The sequence below is a fragment of the Anarhichas minor genome, unplaced genomic scaffold (assembly GCF_050575085.1).
Source record: "Anarhichas minor isolate MPS153535 unplaced genomic scaffold, ASM5057508v1 ptg000054l, whole genome shotgun sequence".
Lineage (NCBI taxonomy): Eukaryota > Metazoa > Chordata > Actinopteri > Perciformes > Anarhichadidae > Anarhichas > Anarhichas minor.
In genome coordinates this window covers 3,659,773-3,676,853 of record NW_027466500.1, presented here as the reverse complement: position 1 = coordinate 3,676,853, position 17,081 = coordinate 3,659,773, and the positions used below count along the sequence as shown (strand labels likewise).

The 17,081-nt window shown below is 42.5% G+C and overlaps 1 protein-coding gene across 2 annotated transcripts in view; it reads right to left on the bottom strand.

Annotated features, from left to right (window-relative positions):
* The window catches only part of camkmt (calmodulin-lysine N-methyltransferase), a 95,035-nt gene that overhangs the window by 18,486 nt on the left and 59,468 nt on the right, over nucleotides 1-17,081 (bottom strand). For both annotated transcript variants that reach the window (XM_076075792.1, XM_076075791.1), the window contains 5 exons: nucleotides 11,748-11,808; nucleotides 10,587-10,638; nucleotides 7,251-7,314; nucleotides 2,959-3,025; nucleotides 992-1,066 (listed from right to left, as the gene is read on the bottom strand). In XM_076075792.1, coding sequence (XP_075931907.1) covers nucleotides 992-1,066; nucleotides 2,959-3,025; nucleotides 7,251-7,314; nucleotides 10,587-10,638; nucleotides 11,748-11,808 — 319 coding nt within the window. The remainder of the gene's footprint in view (nucleotides 1-991; nucleotides 1,067-2,958; nucleotides 3,026-7,250; nucleotides 7,315-10,586; nucleotides 10,639-11,747; nucleotides 11,809-17,081) is intronic.

Genomic DNA, 17,081 nt, shown 5'->3' with positions numbered 1-17,081 from the left:
CAGCAGTTCTCCTCTTCTGCTAAAACGCTCACACATAGTCCCTCTTTATGATCTGCGTGATCTCCTCCCACGCCTGCACACCCTCTGGCCTACCTATTTGTCTGCTGATTTTAAGGTCTGCTGCATGTGTCACCCTCGTAAAAGTTTCTACATCACTGCCCAAATGTTGATATGCTCGTGTCTCCATGATAAAGAGTACATAAGAGAGCATGTTTGATTCGTCTTTTTTCTCTCTCTATTAGATACTGCAGGTGTGTACCGACCCAGGATGCAGTAAATGCAATGAGCAGGGTGTACTTACCCTTTTATTTACCATTGCCGATCAGTGTGCATGTGTGTGTGTGTCTCTGTGTGTGTAAACAAGTCAAGGTATCACAATCCGCTTTGAACAAAGCTCTGATTGATTTGCTACAAAGAAAAGTAGGGAATCACAGAGCCATGCAAACTCTCAATTGCTTTCACATCATCATTCGTTCTATTCTTCATGTTTTTTCCAAGGATGTCACTGTGCAGGGTACACTAAAAACCATGATGCAGTTTACCTCACACAGCACAATTGAGTGATAAAAAGATGTTATTCTCAATTGGCCACAAGATCTACATTTCAATGAACGATAGGCTAATTGTTATGTTTATGTTGCTCTATCTCTCCATTTCCATCTCCATTTCTACTCCTCCCTCCATCCGCCCTCAACTCTTTCTTTATCTTACTGTGTCTCCTTCCTTGTCAAGGCGCAATTATTTGCAATTTGCCTAAGTCATCCATTTGCTGGGACACCAAGCATGAAAACGAGGTAATTTGGTGTAAAATGGAGGCAGACGGGCATCTGAGCATGTATGTATGAGTGTGTGTGTGTGTGTGAGGACAAGGCAGGGGAAGGTCCAGGCGCTGGTGGGGGGCCATGCAAGAACTGTCACACAAAAGCGAAAATTAATGCCATTAATGCACACTGAGATAAATCTGTGTAAGTGTGTGTGTGTGTGAACCTACCAGTCTGCACACATGACAATGTCAAAGTGACCCTCTAGTGCCGAAATGTCTGACTCCGAGTCCCACCTCACCACCCTGTAAGCACACACATAAAACAGAAACCAAAGTTTAGTGTTTGCAGACTGAAGAAAGCCAGTTTTCATGAAACTGCACGTCGAGCAAACAGCAGTTTGTCTTTGACCGCTTCTTCTCCCTCTTTTCAACACTTTGAGTTCCCTTACACCCACTGTTCTTCTGCTTCAGTAGAGACTTGGAGAAAGTGTCAGGGAGGGACGACATGTCATCTGTGAGGTAAAGAGAAGGAGCTTCTGACATGACACTTGACATTTATACCATGTGAACACACACACACACACACACACACACACAGACACACAGAGAAGAATATATATGTTGCTATTCAACATCCCCCACTGTCCTGTCCTCTCGCCTCCTTTTTCTAATCTCATCGGCGAAGCAGATTTACGATATAAATATAATGATTAAGAATACAAAAAGACAACAAATGCTTTGCACATTACTAAACAACATATAAAACCCTATATACACTAAAAAACATAAAATGATGAAGAAAAAAATATGTATATTAATATATAAGATGTGCTATCGTGAATTGGGAATAGTAAGAACCAATAAAGAACTTTTTGTTTTGAAGGAGCTCATGCTTTCTTTTCCATCAAGCTCTGACACGTTTGGTTACTTCGATGGCAACGTCAGTTTTTTGCGCAGTAAAATATTACATTGTAGTTTGTTGTTTTGGTGGGGAGGGAGTCAAATTCTAGCCTTTTTGTGCAGGAAGTGGCGCTCTGTTTCTACGCGTGATGATGGCAGAACGGACAGTCTGTTTTTTCTGGGTTGCCAGGTTTGTTTGTGTCCACCAGTCTCAATGGCCAGATGGTTGTTTGTATTTCATTAATTTCCTTCTCAGTTACTTGGTCATTTCTGTTCAGTGCTAAACAGCATTAAAGTTTATTTTTTGTAGTAGATTACCAGCAGCTTGATTGTTCCAGATACTGTAAGGGTGGTGCTAACGCTGCGTACCATTGCCAGCGTCCTCCTCCATCTCTTTTCCACACCATTTTCCTTCTCTCTCAGACTGTTAGGCAGAGTGGGGGATTATTAATTAGGCATTATTAACACCCAGTAAACAAAACATTAGGCCCCGCTAGAAACACAATCTCAATTCACAGCAGGAGGTCCCTATACGCGCACACACATACGCATGCATGTGCTTACACCATCACGCGACATGCCCCTCCCTCTCCCTCCCCTAGTCCAATCGCATCGTGCCCTTTGCCCTCTCTTGCGGTGCAGCAATGACAGCAGGCATAATCTGAAAAGAAAACAATCAAAGTAATGTAGCCTAATTATACCTTTACTTTTTCACTCCATTGTCCACTCATGTAAATACGCGCAGGGGGGAGAAACGAAGAGAGAGAGAGAGAGAACGAGGGAAGAGGTAGGGGAGCAAAAGAGTCAGTCAATGATGAAATACCTTTTTTGAGGCCGCAACAACAATTAGATACGTTTTAGCCCGTCCTTGAACATTATGCGTGTGTGGGTGCAGGTAGTGGAAAGCCCTCTTAATGGTCTCTCGATCTCTATCAGAGGGAATCATTTTGCTCGGATGCACATATATGTACACAAACACACACACACACACACATACTCGCACACAGACACATCCTACATGAAGAATGGATATTACAGGATAAGCTTGATCTTTTGCTGTTCAAAATTAAAGACAGATAATAATCGAATTGTATTGTTTTCATACAAGAGATTCGTATAATACAATGGTATAAAAGATGTGTTGGTCCAAAACATCACTTACAGTTATTTGATGTGAAAATGTCAGCCACTCGTTAGGTCAAATACTGTAGCGGACATGATATATTAGGTTGATGATCCAACATTGAAAACTAAAACATTTTAAGAAAGACAAAGAGCCAAGAAAATAGTCTCACCTGGCAGATACCTGTGTTGACCCAAACTTTCCAGCTTGCCTGTTTCTTTCGGCCAGCCCTTGAACATCTGACGCACCACGGTCAAGGATTCATCAAAGACACACACATTACATCCTCAACTGTATCGTGATGCTTGGAGATCTTGTACTATATGAAATAAATGTTATCTCTATTTGCATACAGTACAAATGGCCAAAGATGTTTACAGGAGATAAAAATCATCGTTAGAAATGACTGAATCCTTGCAAATGGGCCTCAAGTGGACTTAATTCAAAAATAAAAGCATCTCTGAAACCATGCCTAATCGTGGGTGAGGGTTGAGTACATGTGTACATTTACATGTTGGAAACATGTTGTCCATCTCACTGTTGCGTCGTCCACCTTTTTAACTGCCACAAGAGTAGTGACAGAGTGGGCTACGGCAGAGCCCGCAACACAACCACAAGTTTAACTGGAACACGCATGAAGCATGCACTCATCCTTCCCCTCGAATGACAGGCAAACAGACAGGGCCGGACAGCTGGTAAAAAAATGTATGGATTTTTTGACGGTCCACCTGCCATGATGTATCCAGGTTGCCAGATGGCCAGTACACCACTGCTAGCTGGCAAATTGTGTGGTAAGTAAGTGGCGTAACTCTCGATTGAGCAGAAGAACCACAGATGCCATGTGCTCTAGTTTTCATACAGTGCAAAAGGGAAATCAAGACTCTTTTTAGTTAAAAACACATATGGTAGACAACCACATATAGACAGCATGAGTGAGCAGAGATGATCTTCTGGGATAGAGAGCCAGCCTGCAGAAGGAGATCACAGCAGCCTCTCGCTGGATCAATGGGAAAGCTTTTAACCACAGACACACACATTTACACTGTCCCTCTCGCACACAAAGGCAGGGCGATTGATGTCAAGTTGTCTAGTAATACACTGGCTTGTGGAGTTGCAAAGCAATTCAATTAGGATTTCCTTGTCTTTAAAGCCTGCAAAGAGCTGAGACAAATCCAATCGACAGAGACAGAGAGTGAGAGAGCAGGAATGCGTGATAAATTGATAGATGGATTGATAGCTGGAGAGCTGATCCAAAACCAAAGAGGCCTCCCAGACACACTATAATATGTAGGTTAGTGCAAATTTATACACAGGCGCACTTACACAAGCATAAGCACACAACACACACACACACCCACGCTGGACACCTGTGCATCAGTGTATTATGCATAGGGATGACAGGGCGAAGAGCAGGGCAGCTTACAGTAATCTCATCACCAGCACACCACTGGGGGAGAGGTCAGCGCATGCACGCACACACAAGAAGAAATAAAGAGGAAAAAGTGAAAGAGAGAGAGTGATTTGAGTACTATTGAACATTAAAGTGGAGGAATATTTGCTCCCATCACTTGAAGTAGACATGCATCAATCATTCTTAATGGAACATTTCAATTGATTTTCAACACAAGTATTGAAGGTCAGCAGAGTGTCTCCTCTCCATGGTGTGTGTGTGTGTGTGTGTGTGTGTGTGTGTGTGTGTGTGTGTGTGTGTGTGTGTGTGTTTCTGCAATAGAAATGAGGTCAACAACTTCTAAGGAAGGGGAAAATCTATTCACTGCATATATCAAAATGTCGTCTATTCACAACTTCCCCTCCCGTTTATCTTCTCATCTATGTCACTGTGTAAAACTGAGCCATATCACAACCCACTATCTCTTTCTATTGTAACACTGGTTACACAATCAGGGCATGGGAGACAAACAGTGGCCATTAGCACAAGGCTAAGACCAACAGCTTCCTCAGAGGGAGGAAATGCCAAAGAGTGTCTGCAGTATGGGACAATTTGGCCGAGCCCAGAATAAATTATTGTTGTCTTTCTCAACCCTCCCTGTCTCTCTTTCTGTGTGTCCGATCCATACTCGCTATGATTTCACTTACAATTCTCTCTATGTATTTGTTCTGTGAAACAAAGCAGTCGGTCAATGGTGTATTGTTTGTGTGGCCAAGTGTGTGTGAGTGTGTGTGTTTTACAGGCTCCATAATGTTATTGTTTGGGTCTTATTGCGATCAGTAAAGGAGCATTGTAGCCAGATGAGACAGAGATATTGTCAGCACAGCTAAATATGGAAGTGCCATGTCGGTCACTGGAAGAAATTTATATTTCCTGTTTCTATGAAACCTCTGTAGCTAGTTTATTATGATTTTTTTCTTCTCTTGTCCGTTAAGTTATCGAGTGAATAAAGCAAGATCTGGGCGGATGGGAGAAAAAGGACAAGAATGATGAAAGAAGATGGGACGAAAATAGAGGAAAAACAAGAGGCTAAAAAGGGGATCAGACAGGGAGAGGTGTGAAATGGGTAGAAAAGAAGAGCAAGATGGTTTGCAAGCTGCCAGAGTTGATCAATAACCCATTCAAAAAACAAATGTTGGCAACAAAAAAAAAATCTCACCTAAAGATTTGTCCTAAAAACTTAATTATAGGCCTAAACCTTAACCACACAAAACATTTCAAACAAACCTTGATTGTTCCTGATTTTAAAACACTCATCAAGCCCTAACCCTAGCCTTAGCATTAGATGAAGTCTCAAACAAAATCTGACAGGATGGCAATTACTGTGCTCTTAACATGGCATTGTGGGCAGCTAGGATTGGTAGATGCCATGTTGAGCGCTAGTGCTGGTATTTGTCACTGTGGGTGCCCCATCTGCTGCTTCTGCCTAAAGAAAAAAAAGAGGTGGATGGCTATTCTTCCTTCACTCCAACCCAATCTCTGATTTCAAGGCTGAAACACAAAGGTTACAGCACACTGTCGACTTTTTGTTTATGATACTGCCGACAAGAGACACAATACAGACACTACACAGACAGTATACAGACACTACACAGACACTACACAGACAGTATACAGACACTACACAGACACTACACAGACAGTATACAGACACTACACAGACACTACACAGACAGTATACAGACAGTATACAGACACTACACAGACACTACACACACTATACAGACACTACACAGACAGTATACAGACACTACACAGACACTATACAGACAGTACACAGACACTACACACACTATACAGACACTACACAGACAGTATACAGACAGTACACAGACACTACACAGACACTACACACACTACACAGACACTACACAGACAGTATACAGACACTACACAGACACTATACAGACACTACACAGACACTACACACACTACACAGACACTACACAGACAGTACACAGACACTACACACAGTATACAGACACTACACAGACAGTATACAGACAGTACACAGACACTACACACTATACAGACACTACACAGACACTACACAGACAGTATACAGACAGTACACAGACACTACACAGACAGTACACAGACACTACACAGACACTACACAGACACTATACAGACACTACAGACACTACACACACTATACAGACACTACACAGACAGTACACAGACAGTACACAGACAGTACACAGATACTACACAGACACTATACAGCAGGGAAACTGAAAAACATAGATCACATAAGAAATTAATCTTAAATCAAACATGGAAGAGATTAAAATACATGCAGAATTGATTAGCAATAATAATAGATTACAAGATGTTCAATCGACGACAACAGCTGGCACAATGATTTATGAATGATTAAGCACTGCTATTAATAAAACATATGATGTTGCAATTATTTCATTGGTGTATATATACACACACAGTTGCCTGATCATTAGGTACACCTAGCTTAAAACCCAAAACTAGTCTAATAGTGAGTCCTGCAAAAACATCTTAACTTCATCGAGGTTCAAATGTTTAGTTTTTGTTTAAACTGGAGGATGTAGTGGATTTTACAGACTCAAAAAGAAATGTTTTCACATGTGAAATCTGCCACATGTGCCCGAATCTGTGATTTTTGAATTTCACACATTAAATGTAATAAACCACCCGTGCGTTTTAGTCAATGTATCACATGCTAAATCCTGTTACACATGTTATATTAGATGTGAGATTGTCCTTTACGTTCACACAAAATTGACGTTTTAACTTTTGTAATCTATATCGTATAAATTTACATGTGCTAAAATCGCATGCCTCGATATGTAAATTCATGTGATTTCTATGCACGGGAATGCACAGACAAACAACACATTTTCTAACTGAAACCCCAATAACAAAAAAAAAGACAAAAGTTCTCACATAAATAAATCCATATGAATGCATATAAATAAGTGTGAGCTGGAGGAATGAGGCAGAGAAAGAGAGATGGAGAGAAGGCGATGAAAGGATACTCTGAATGGACTTCTCGTTCCCATCTGATAGCAGAACTTCCCTCACGTCAGCACAAATGGCAACCTGAGAGACAGAGAGACAGGAAAGAGAAATGACACAACACAGAACAAAAGAACAAAACCAAAAGCACCCTTAGATGAAGCAAACATCTGAACGCACGCACACACACAATAATGACATAACCATATCTACAAAGCTTCACTCTTGGCAGCCCAGCCCGCCGCACTCCCTCTCTCTCTATTGCTCCCTCTCCTCCCTGCCATTTCCCTCTCTATCTTCACCCCATTTTTATGTCTGCATTATTTTAATCATTCAATCAAATCAGTCAATACTTTTATCATTGTGGCTAGCGGTGGGGGCTGCTATCTTGCTATCACTCTGTTCAGTAATTGCATTGTGACAGGGGATGATGGCAAGCGCAGAGCCTTTTCATTTGACGCTGGGTGTTTATCGGGCCGAGCCATCACTCCGTTCGCCGCTGTCACTCTGCACTCGGCTCGCCGGGCCTGCCTGATGCCCTTCATATAACTTTGCGGTGCAGACTGTGAGAGGCGAAGAAAAAGAGAGGGAGAGGGAGCGAGACGGGGAATGGATAGAAAGCTTTGTGCTCCGCTGTGTGAGGGAGATAGAGATAGAGAGGTGTGTGCTTTAGTATAACCTCATCATTTCACATTCTCTTTTCTTTGCAGATGCCTTTTTTATATCACAAAGTGTGTCAGGCTGTCAATTTTTGTTAAGGAGTGTGTGTGTGTGTGTGTCTGTGTGTGTGTGCATATGCCCATGGGTGACTGTAAGTGCAAGTGGCTATTGTGTTGGTATGCACAAATCCTGTATGGCTGATTCAATGTAATCTTGACTCGTATGGCATATAGAAAATACATGATGTAGCATATCAAGTGTATGAACATTTCCAAACAGAACACACACACACACGCATGCTTCGGCATACATGAACTCACACAGACACACACACACACACACATATGTTAAGGCCCTGCAGGGTGTGTGAGGGGGTCACTGAATGCTGTGCGTCCCACCATCTGCTCAAATGGAGGAAGGGACCTCCGGGCTGAACCCGAGCATCCAGCTGAAAGATCAGGAGCCAAATGTTGCAACAACCCTCCACCCTGCAACACCACTACACATACATGCGGAGTCAGGCTCTATCACATGCTCACAAACCTCTTAATGGAAACAAATGTTATCAAAATGTCGAACTCTGTATGCCGCTGTGAAGCCAAAAAGTCTTTTACTTTTGAGTCAAGCATGACCAGGATCGTTCCTTAACTTCAACCAAATGTGTATTATTGTAACAATGACAACGAATCTCTCATAACCTGAGTGAAGTTGTCTTTTAAACCCAAACCATGGTGTTTCCGAGGGATTATCACCTGACTGTGCCTTTAAGGAAGGGGGTGGATGAATGACAAAGAGCAGTGTGGAAGGGAGGGAGGATATTCAACAACTGCAGGAATAATTAATGAACTGCTCACTCGCACGTCAGAGGAAAAAAGTTGAATGTGGTGTCAGTGACGGATGACGGAGGGATGAGGAGAAGGAGAGGTGTGAAGGAAGGATTCCATCTCAAGCCACCAATGTCAAAACATGGTGTATTGACTGCCAAGAGATAAAACCAGGCTTTCTCACTCTCACACTCTCTCTCACACACACTGACACACGCACACACACACAACACAGAATGGCATCCAGCAGATCGATGGGACACTGACGCCTGCTATGTGGAGGGGCCCTTAGACCTGGCTAATAAACCCTATGGCTCACCGACTGAGGTATATCTGAGTGTGTCAGTGTGTGTGTGTGTGTGTGTGTGTGTGTGTTGTGTCAATACAGCTTTCGAGACCCAAGCTAGGAGAAACTACTCAGGTGGTCTGATGATTGTGTTCTCATAAAAATAACGAGAGAGCATATTATAGTCATTATATCGGATAGAATAATTCTGTTAATCAAGAAAACTGGCTTCACATCTGAACTTGGTACTGTTTTATGTAAAATACCTCAAATATAAAATGTGTCGCAGTATTTGCTGTGTGTTACATTTAAAATGACGATGTTCCATTAATCCAACAAACAGGTTGTAAGCAAGTAGGTGTCGTGTTAATAACCTATACTGTGGTTTGTGTGATTCTGGTTTTCATACAGTCATGTGACGGAGATTCATTATGCAAATCCCTCCTGACACTGAAAGAAAACTGGAGCATATTGACAAAGCATTTTATCTTACCATCGAGTCTACATTAATTAATGACATCTGAAGTTGCTCCCTGAAGGTTTCTCCTAAGACGAGTAACAATGCTGCTCAGAGCAGAGACCTCCTAAGCTTAGAGAAAAGGCGTGGCTGACCTCATATGGTTAATGTTTCATGAATGAGCTTAGTTGAGTCTGTGTTGCTCAATTCAACATAAAACACAACAGCAAAAGGTACAAACACTGTTGCCATATTAAACAATTAAGGAATGAGTTTGACCAATATAATTCAAAAGGGAAAGCTAATTAAACCTAATTGACCAAACAAAACAACAAAAAAAACTGTAAGCTTACATGCTGTAATAAATTAAATGTGTGAATGTGACATGAAGAGTCACAGTCTGCAGATGTCCAGCCTGGAAACTTAGCTTTGTGTTGATGGATATTTGTCCCAGTTAATAAACATGTCATCATCTTTCAATGGTGCAATTCATCTCAAATTCCAACTCCAGAGTAATCAAGTAATGGACATGATGCAGTTTTTGTTATTTCTTATGTAACTAACTCGTCCGTCACCAGAACACCATTGCATATGAAACAATGCACCTTTAACTTACTTTTACATTAAACAATGCTTTTAAAAGCTCACGGGTGTTAGAATCTCGAGGCAGATTGTATGTACTGAACACAACCAGTTGTGATTAGGTTGTACTAATAGACTGTTCATAGATTTAAGAGATGTTTTAAGCACTAATAGAAGTTGTAAATAACTCTTACACCACACACTTGGGAGACTTACTATGGATACAGTAGGGGGCTAACCACAGGCTTAAGATGTTCTGTGAATTTGGTGGTAAAAACTGAAGAGATGACATGTGACCTGCTGTTAATTTAATGAGGGTAAAGAATGTGCATGCACACATTTGTGAAGGTACCAAAAACACACAGGCACACAAGAAGTGAATGATATATGAATAGGTATGGATACTGGTTGCCCATGCTGTTTGTGTATTGATTGGTGGGGGTCAATTTCATTATGGAAGCCAAGCCACCTCTCCCGCAGATATCTGTGTGTGTGTGTGTGTGTGTGTGTGTGTGTGTGTGTGTGTGTGTGTGTGTAGGTGACTTACCATGAGCCCAGCAAGACAAGTCATACCTCCTCCTAACTCACACACTGCACCCCTGAGAGACAGAGAGGGAGAGAGTGAAGAGTGGGAGTGAGATTCACCTTGCTGAGCCAAACCTAGCAGTTTAGCACTAACACACACACACACACACACACACACACAAACGCATGCTATCATACAAACACAGGCACTTACACACACAGTAAACACAGCGGGGCAAGAAATATCAATTCAACCATCAACCTGAAAGCTGAATACTGAACATTGAGAAGCACAAGCTCAATCAGCGGGAATCTGAGAAAACACACACACACACACAGAGTCCTGTAGCTTGCATGCTCAATCAACCCCTCTCTCCATCCTCTTCCTCCTTTCATCTCCCCTTCCCCTCCATCTCTGCCCCTGTCCTCTTTCATCCCTCTCTGCCTCTCTCCCTCTCTTGCTGACCTTCACTTCGCTGCTCTGATCAATACCCCTCTCTTCCTCGCCTCCTGCCTCTTGAATGTTAAAGCAGGAAATCAAAGGGTGACGTTCCACCTTGAGTGGAAATCAAAGGTGCCTGGGTGCTTTTCAGCCCCGTGCCGCAGGGCAGGCCAGTGCTCAGCAGACGAGAGCAGGCGAAAGAGCAACACAGGACAACACAGCGTGGCAGGGAAAGGTACAGAATGACACAAGTACCCGGCGTTTACAACGGGTCCCAGTCAGACCTCAATCAGAGGGATCCAACACCGTTCCACCATCTGTTCCTACTACAAATGCAATACTTTCAATAAGTTTGTGCAGGAACAATAGTGGCCTTTTTATTGAATTGTATCATGAAGCGATTTCCTGTCATGCAGCAGTTTTTTTTTTTTTGTGTGAAATCAAACTTGTGCCATTACATGCTGCCAAACATCTTATTGTTTGTCTCATTTGTTTACGATCCCAATATGTTTCAATATTCAAGCAGGTAAATATCTTCTTGAATTTTGATGGTGAAACTGCCAAAGAATAATTACAAGCTCCTAACAGTCAGAATTAGAATAGCAACGCTAAAAGACTTGCTAAACGTAAACACAACTTCAAAAGACAAAGCAGATTCTGATCCGTGTCCTCGTGTTCTTGGTGGAACGGTTGAGTCTTCTGACGATGGAGCGAGTGGATTTAAGGAGAGGAATAACTCACTTGAACATGTGACGTTTCTGCAGACAGTAATGAGCCATCACCTCTTCAGACGGCCACACACCTAAATCAGAGAGAGACCAAGGGAGAGTTAGAGACTCACTTACCAACTGATGGTTATCCGTTTCAGCGACAGATCTTTATTTGCAGGCATTTATAGCATCACTGATGTGACAAAGTGCTTTGATGCCAGTGTCTCAACATCAAAACACCTTAATATTGATATAAAAACAAGGAGTGTTCAGTGAAACATAATTGGATGCATTGTTTTTTCCAGTCTATGTTAATTTGCTTCTCTTGTGGTTTCCACCTTGCCTGTGATCCAAGGCTTCTCTGTCTGTTTGTCTGTTGGTCCGTCTGTCTATCCTAAATCCTTGCAACACACTCTCTCATTGGGCACAGTGTATGCAAGTGTGTGTGTGTGACAGGGGGTCCGGTGGGTGATAATCACAGCGTGCAGGCCTGTCTGGCTTATCACCTACTGTCAGCCCTTCTCCTTCTACCGTGCATGTAACACACACTAACGCACACACACACTTGCATACTTGGTGCTATTTTTCCTTTCTCTCTCGACACACACACACACACACACACACACACACACACACACGTTGGCAGTAGAAGAAGTAAACATTCATTTGAATAAAACTTCAGCTTTTCTCTTCTGGCTTTGAACAAGAAGGTTCGGCTTGGCGCCGTCCGTGTGTGTTTGTGTGCACACGTGCATTTGTGTGTGTGTGTGCGTTTATATGAAGGAGTTGTTGAGAAAAGAGAATGAGGGGATATAGAATGAGTTGGAGAAAGCGAGCGAGGGAGGGAGACAGAGATAGAAAATGAGCGAGGTAACGAGAGAAAACTGGGGAGGGCGGTAGGGTTAGAGGAGGAGGAGAGAAAAGGTGGTAGTCGATATAATAAGCGGCTTACAGGCGGTCTCTCTTCACCTCATGGGGCAGACATCACTGCTCCCTCACTCTCCCTCTCTGTCTATCTCTCTCACCCTCCTTCTCTCTCGCTCGCTCTCTTTCCCCTCGCTCCGGTCTGCCAAGATTAGCTCAAGCAAGCAGGATTTAATAATGCCTATTGATAAAATGTCCAAATATTCCTTTTCCCCATTAGAAAAAAAAAAAAACACGCTTTCTATGTCTTGGGCTGACAGCACACACACACACACACACACACACACACACACACACACACACACACACACAAACAGAAATACAATGAGAGCCAGAATAGCTATACTGTGTGTCTCGAGAGTGTCAAGACATGTAAGGCTTAAATAAGGTGACATTTTAAATTTCATCTGTTATTCCCCTTCAGCCACACGCAAAACTTTACACTGTCAACTGGCACAACGTTCAGTACAGCAATGGTTTACTGCCTGTAGTGTAATGCTGGAAACTATCCCAAGATGCGTTGTTTGTTGTTGTGCATCTACATGTTTTCTTTTATCTGATATTTCTCGATTTGTATTCTTTGTAATTATAGATATTGTATTCTCCATTAGTACGTGTTTAATGGATACAGCTGTAAACCCATCGATGCATTAGTTTGTCTCTCAACCTTTTCAACCAAGGTTTTTGGACATTACTTGAATAGGAGTAAATATTATCTTATTATATTACTATTTCAGCTGTAGATTAATAAACATTTGGTTCAAAAGTGAGTATTTACAGCAGCAGAAAGGTCTAATCGATATTGATTGATCAAAAATAACGAGTGCAGTGATAAAGACAAATGTCACCGGTGTGGCCTACTGGTTTTGGTGTTAGTCAAAGGATTTGGTGACAAGAAGAAGCCTTAAATAGCCATTGTATTATATATACACCGGAGCATTTTTATTCGCTGTTAATCCTCCAGAATAAGTGCAATGTCTGGGGTGTTGTGTGTCTTAAGCTTAAGCCTTAGCTCTGACCCCTCCCCTTGTGATTGCATGTTCACATGAAATGTAATGGTGTCCCACGACACACCTTTGCCCTGTAAAATGACAGTTTAGCCCCTCCCCTCTATACGTCCACAGATGTGTGTCACCATGACACTTGACATCAAGGGCCACCCAAAACATCTTGGGCAGATGAACAGTAGAGGGTGGTAATGCAACATTAAACTGGTTGTGATCTGCCACTCAACAACACAGGCAGAAGAATGAAAAATAGATGGCCCCCGCGCTCTCATCTGCAGCTTCATTTGGTTTTCATTCTGCTGTTGACTCCTCGTGACGTGCACAAGTCATGAGTGGCATCGAATTTGGTTGTGGAGTTGAAGGGGAAGGTTTCAGTGAGATATTTCGGACAAAGCCGCACTCTACCATTCTTTCAGACTGTTTCCTTTCAGGGTGTCTACGCAAGCCTAAAACGATTCAACATCTGTTAAACCAAGAAGCCTGAAGGGCATCTGTGATTATGATATCAGGAGAAATAACACAAGATAGCTCTGTGCTAACACATCAGTCCAGTACCAATTGCGTAAAGTTCTAAACTGGAGATTTCTCGCCATGTTTTCATACCTGCTGAGGGCGTGTTTCAGATTAACTTTCTTTAATACAAAGTTATGTGCCCGTGTGTGTGCATGTGCGTGAGTGCGCGTGTGAACACAAGCAAGTGTGTGAGACAGAGCAAGACAGACAGCTCTAAGTAATAAAGCTTTGTAAAGCATATGTGAATCTGATTGTTAATCCCCAACTCCAATAGCATTAATAGCCCAGGGTGATAGCAACTGTGTGTGTGTGTGTGTGTGTGTGTGTGTGTGTGTGTGTGTGTGTGTGCCTCCCAGGTCGAGGTGCACTGTAGGAAATGAAGGGATCAGGAGTAGAGAGCAGATTACTCTTCCTGAGGATAATGAAATTATTTCTCACCTTCAATTACTAGATGAGGAAAGGAAGCAGTGTAGGTGTGTGTGTGTGTGTGTGTGTGTGTGTGTGTGTGTGTGTGTATCAGCTTAATATAGTTATCTGTTCCAGGCACTAAACCTTGTCAATGGTGTTACCCCGAAAACCATATGTGAAGCTTATTGGTGCTTTGTGCTCGAAACATAGCTGCTGGGTTGCTCCTGTTCCTTTTAGGAATAACTTAAAAACGAGTGTTTTAAAAAGTACTTGTACACCATGTGTGGTGGATTTGCACCTTTGTTGCACATGTGTTCATTTTATATGCGAGGAGATTTGCCAATTATTCATTTGTAAACCTTTTTTTTTTCTTTATAATGGCTTATTTATGCTGCTGTGCCATACGACACACTACTCAAAAATATATGACTGCATTGAGGATTTTATTTTCAACCGCAATCACTCGTGCTAACTTCAAGCCCACTGCAGTCTCTGCACAGCCAACCTGCAAATATAAGCTAACTGAAATTGGAGGGATAAGTCATTTCATGTGGTTGCCCGCTGTGGTAGCATAATTATTATTATTAATAATATTATTGAGTCCAATAAGACACACCAATTTCATGTTAAGGACATATTCCTTGAAAAGTATTGTGCATTGAAGGTTTTACTACTTAAAAGTGAAAGTGAAAGCAGTTTTCTGCCCATGTGGAATATTCAAAAGTAGTAAGGCCTTCTGTGCAGTTTCTACTTTACTGACTTGACTTTTCAATACTCATAGATTTAATTTTAAATCTTTATTTTTGTATCTTGCTAAAGATACAAAAGTCACTGTTTTCACTATAAACATGCATCCTTTTTCCAATGGTAGGGTATAATATGTGATGCAGGGTTGAAAACAAACGGCTGAACACAAGGGGAGAGTATTTCATGTAGTCGCATGCTGTCCATGTTTTCATTGATCCACCTCATTCCTGGTATGTTTTATAAACTCAAACAATGTAAACAGTGCTGGGGGTGGGAGGCCAGCTGAACCAATCAGATTCCTTGGTTGCAGCTACCCCTTGACTCGCCTCGTATGGTCCTAAACCCTGCGCATCCTCGTAACCCGGGGATGAACCTTCGAACTCCACGATTTATGGCAGCGCTAATCTGGTCTCAGTAGCTCTCCGTAATCTCATGCACAGGGATGGAATTATCCATCAACCCCTCCGCTTTCTGCTGCTTATCCAGGTCTGGGCCGCCGCGGCTGCAGGCTGCGAAAAGGCAACCCGGTCATCAGCGTGCTCCTGCTCTTCCTGAGGGTTCCATGGCCTTTGAATGCCCCGGGATCAGACAGCAAGGATGGAATTAGCTAAAGGGCTATTTCTAATATCTGAAGGGGGATCCTGTTGCTATTTAGGAAGCCTAAAATAACCCAGCTAATAGTACTCGAGACAAGGCTGCTACTCAGTCTTTGGTGCCAAGACTGAATTATACACAGCCGGAACACTTTCATTTAAAAGATAAAAGGATCTGCTTATGTGAGTTTGTGCTGAAATCAACACTGATCAAGTGTTTCACACTGTTTCAATGTCTACAACGTTAAAACACTATTCATGTCCAAATATTAAAATATTCTAAAGTCTGACAGTCATCACAAAGGTCAGTTTACATACGAGACCAGCCGATGGCCATTGTGTTCGCTTTACAATTTAATAATATAGTACTGATGCCAGATGCTGTATTTACAGTGACACTGGAGGGCTCTGAGATATGAGGTGTTGGTCAGCAGTTTTCCTTCACAAAGCAAGCGATTTCGCTCCGTTTCTTATATCTTTGGATTGTTTTTCGCCTTTCTTTCATCGGCCTCCGTCAAGTCTCTGAGGACAGAATGCTGCTGCATAGCGCTATCGAAAGAAAGGATAGGATGAGTAAAGGAGTCAAAGGGGAAGCAGGAAGACGAGAACGGAGAAGGAGATGATCAGAGTGAAGAGGAACGCAAACCTAAAGGAGTGCAGATGTTGAGTGAGGAGGAAGGTGCAGTGAGGAATAGGGAGGGGAGTTGGAGATAAAGGGAGGAAGGAAAGCAGAGCAGCGTGAAAAAAAAAATCAAAAGATGGGGTTCATGAGATGGGCTAAGGAATTGATGGCAGGAGAAGAAAGAAAAGGGGGTCAGAGGGATGAAGAAGCAGCGGAGGAAGAGTGGCAATGAGGCAGGGGGAGGAGTAACAAGGAGGAAGAGGAGGAATGGGAAAGAGAGGAGTAATAGGAGGGAGGGAGGGGAGGAGGACGGGAAAGGATGGCAAAAAAATTGACTATGGAAGGGGAGAGAGATGTGTCAAGATGGGGTTAAGTGGGCCATGATGTTGCTTTGGGCACGCACGCACACACACACACACACACACACGTCTCTATCACTATTACATACTGATACACACACCTGTCTGTTGGTTTCGTTCACACACACACACACACACACACACACACAGACACAGACACAGACACACACACACACACACACACAGTGTCTT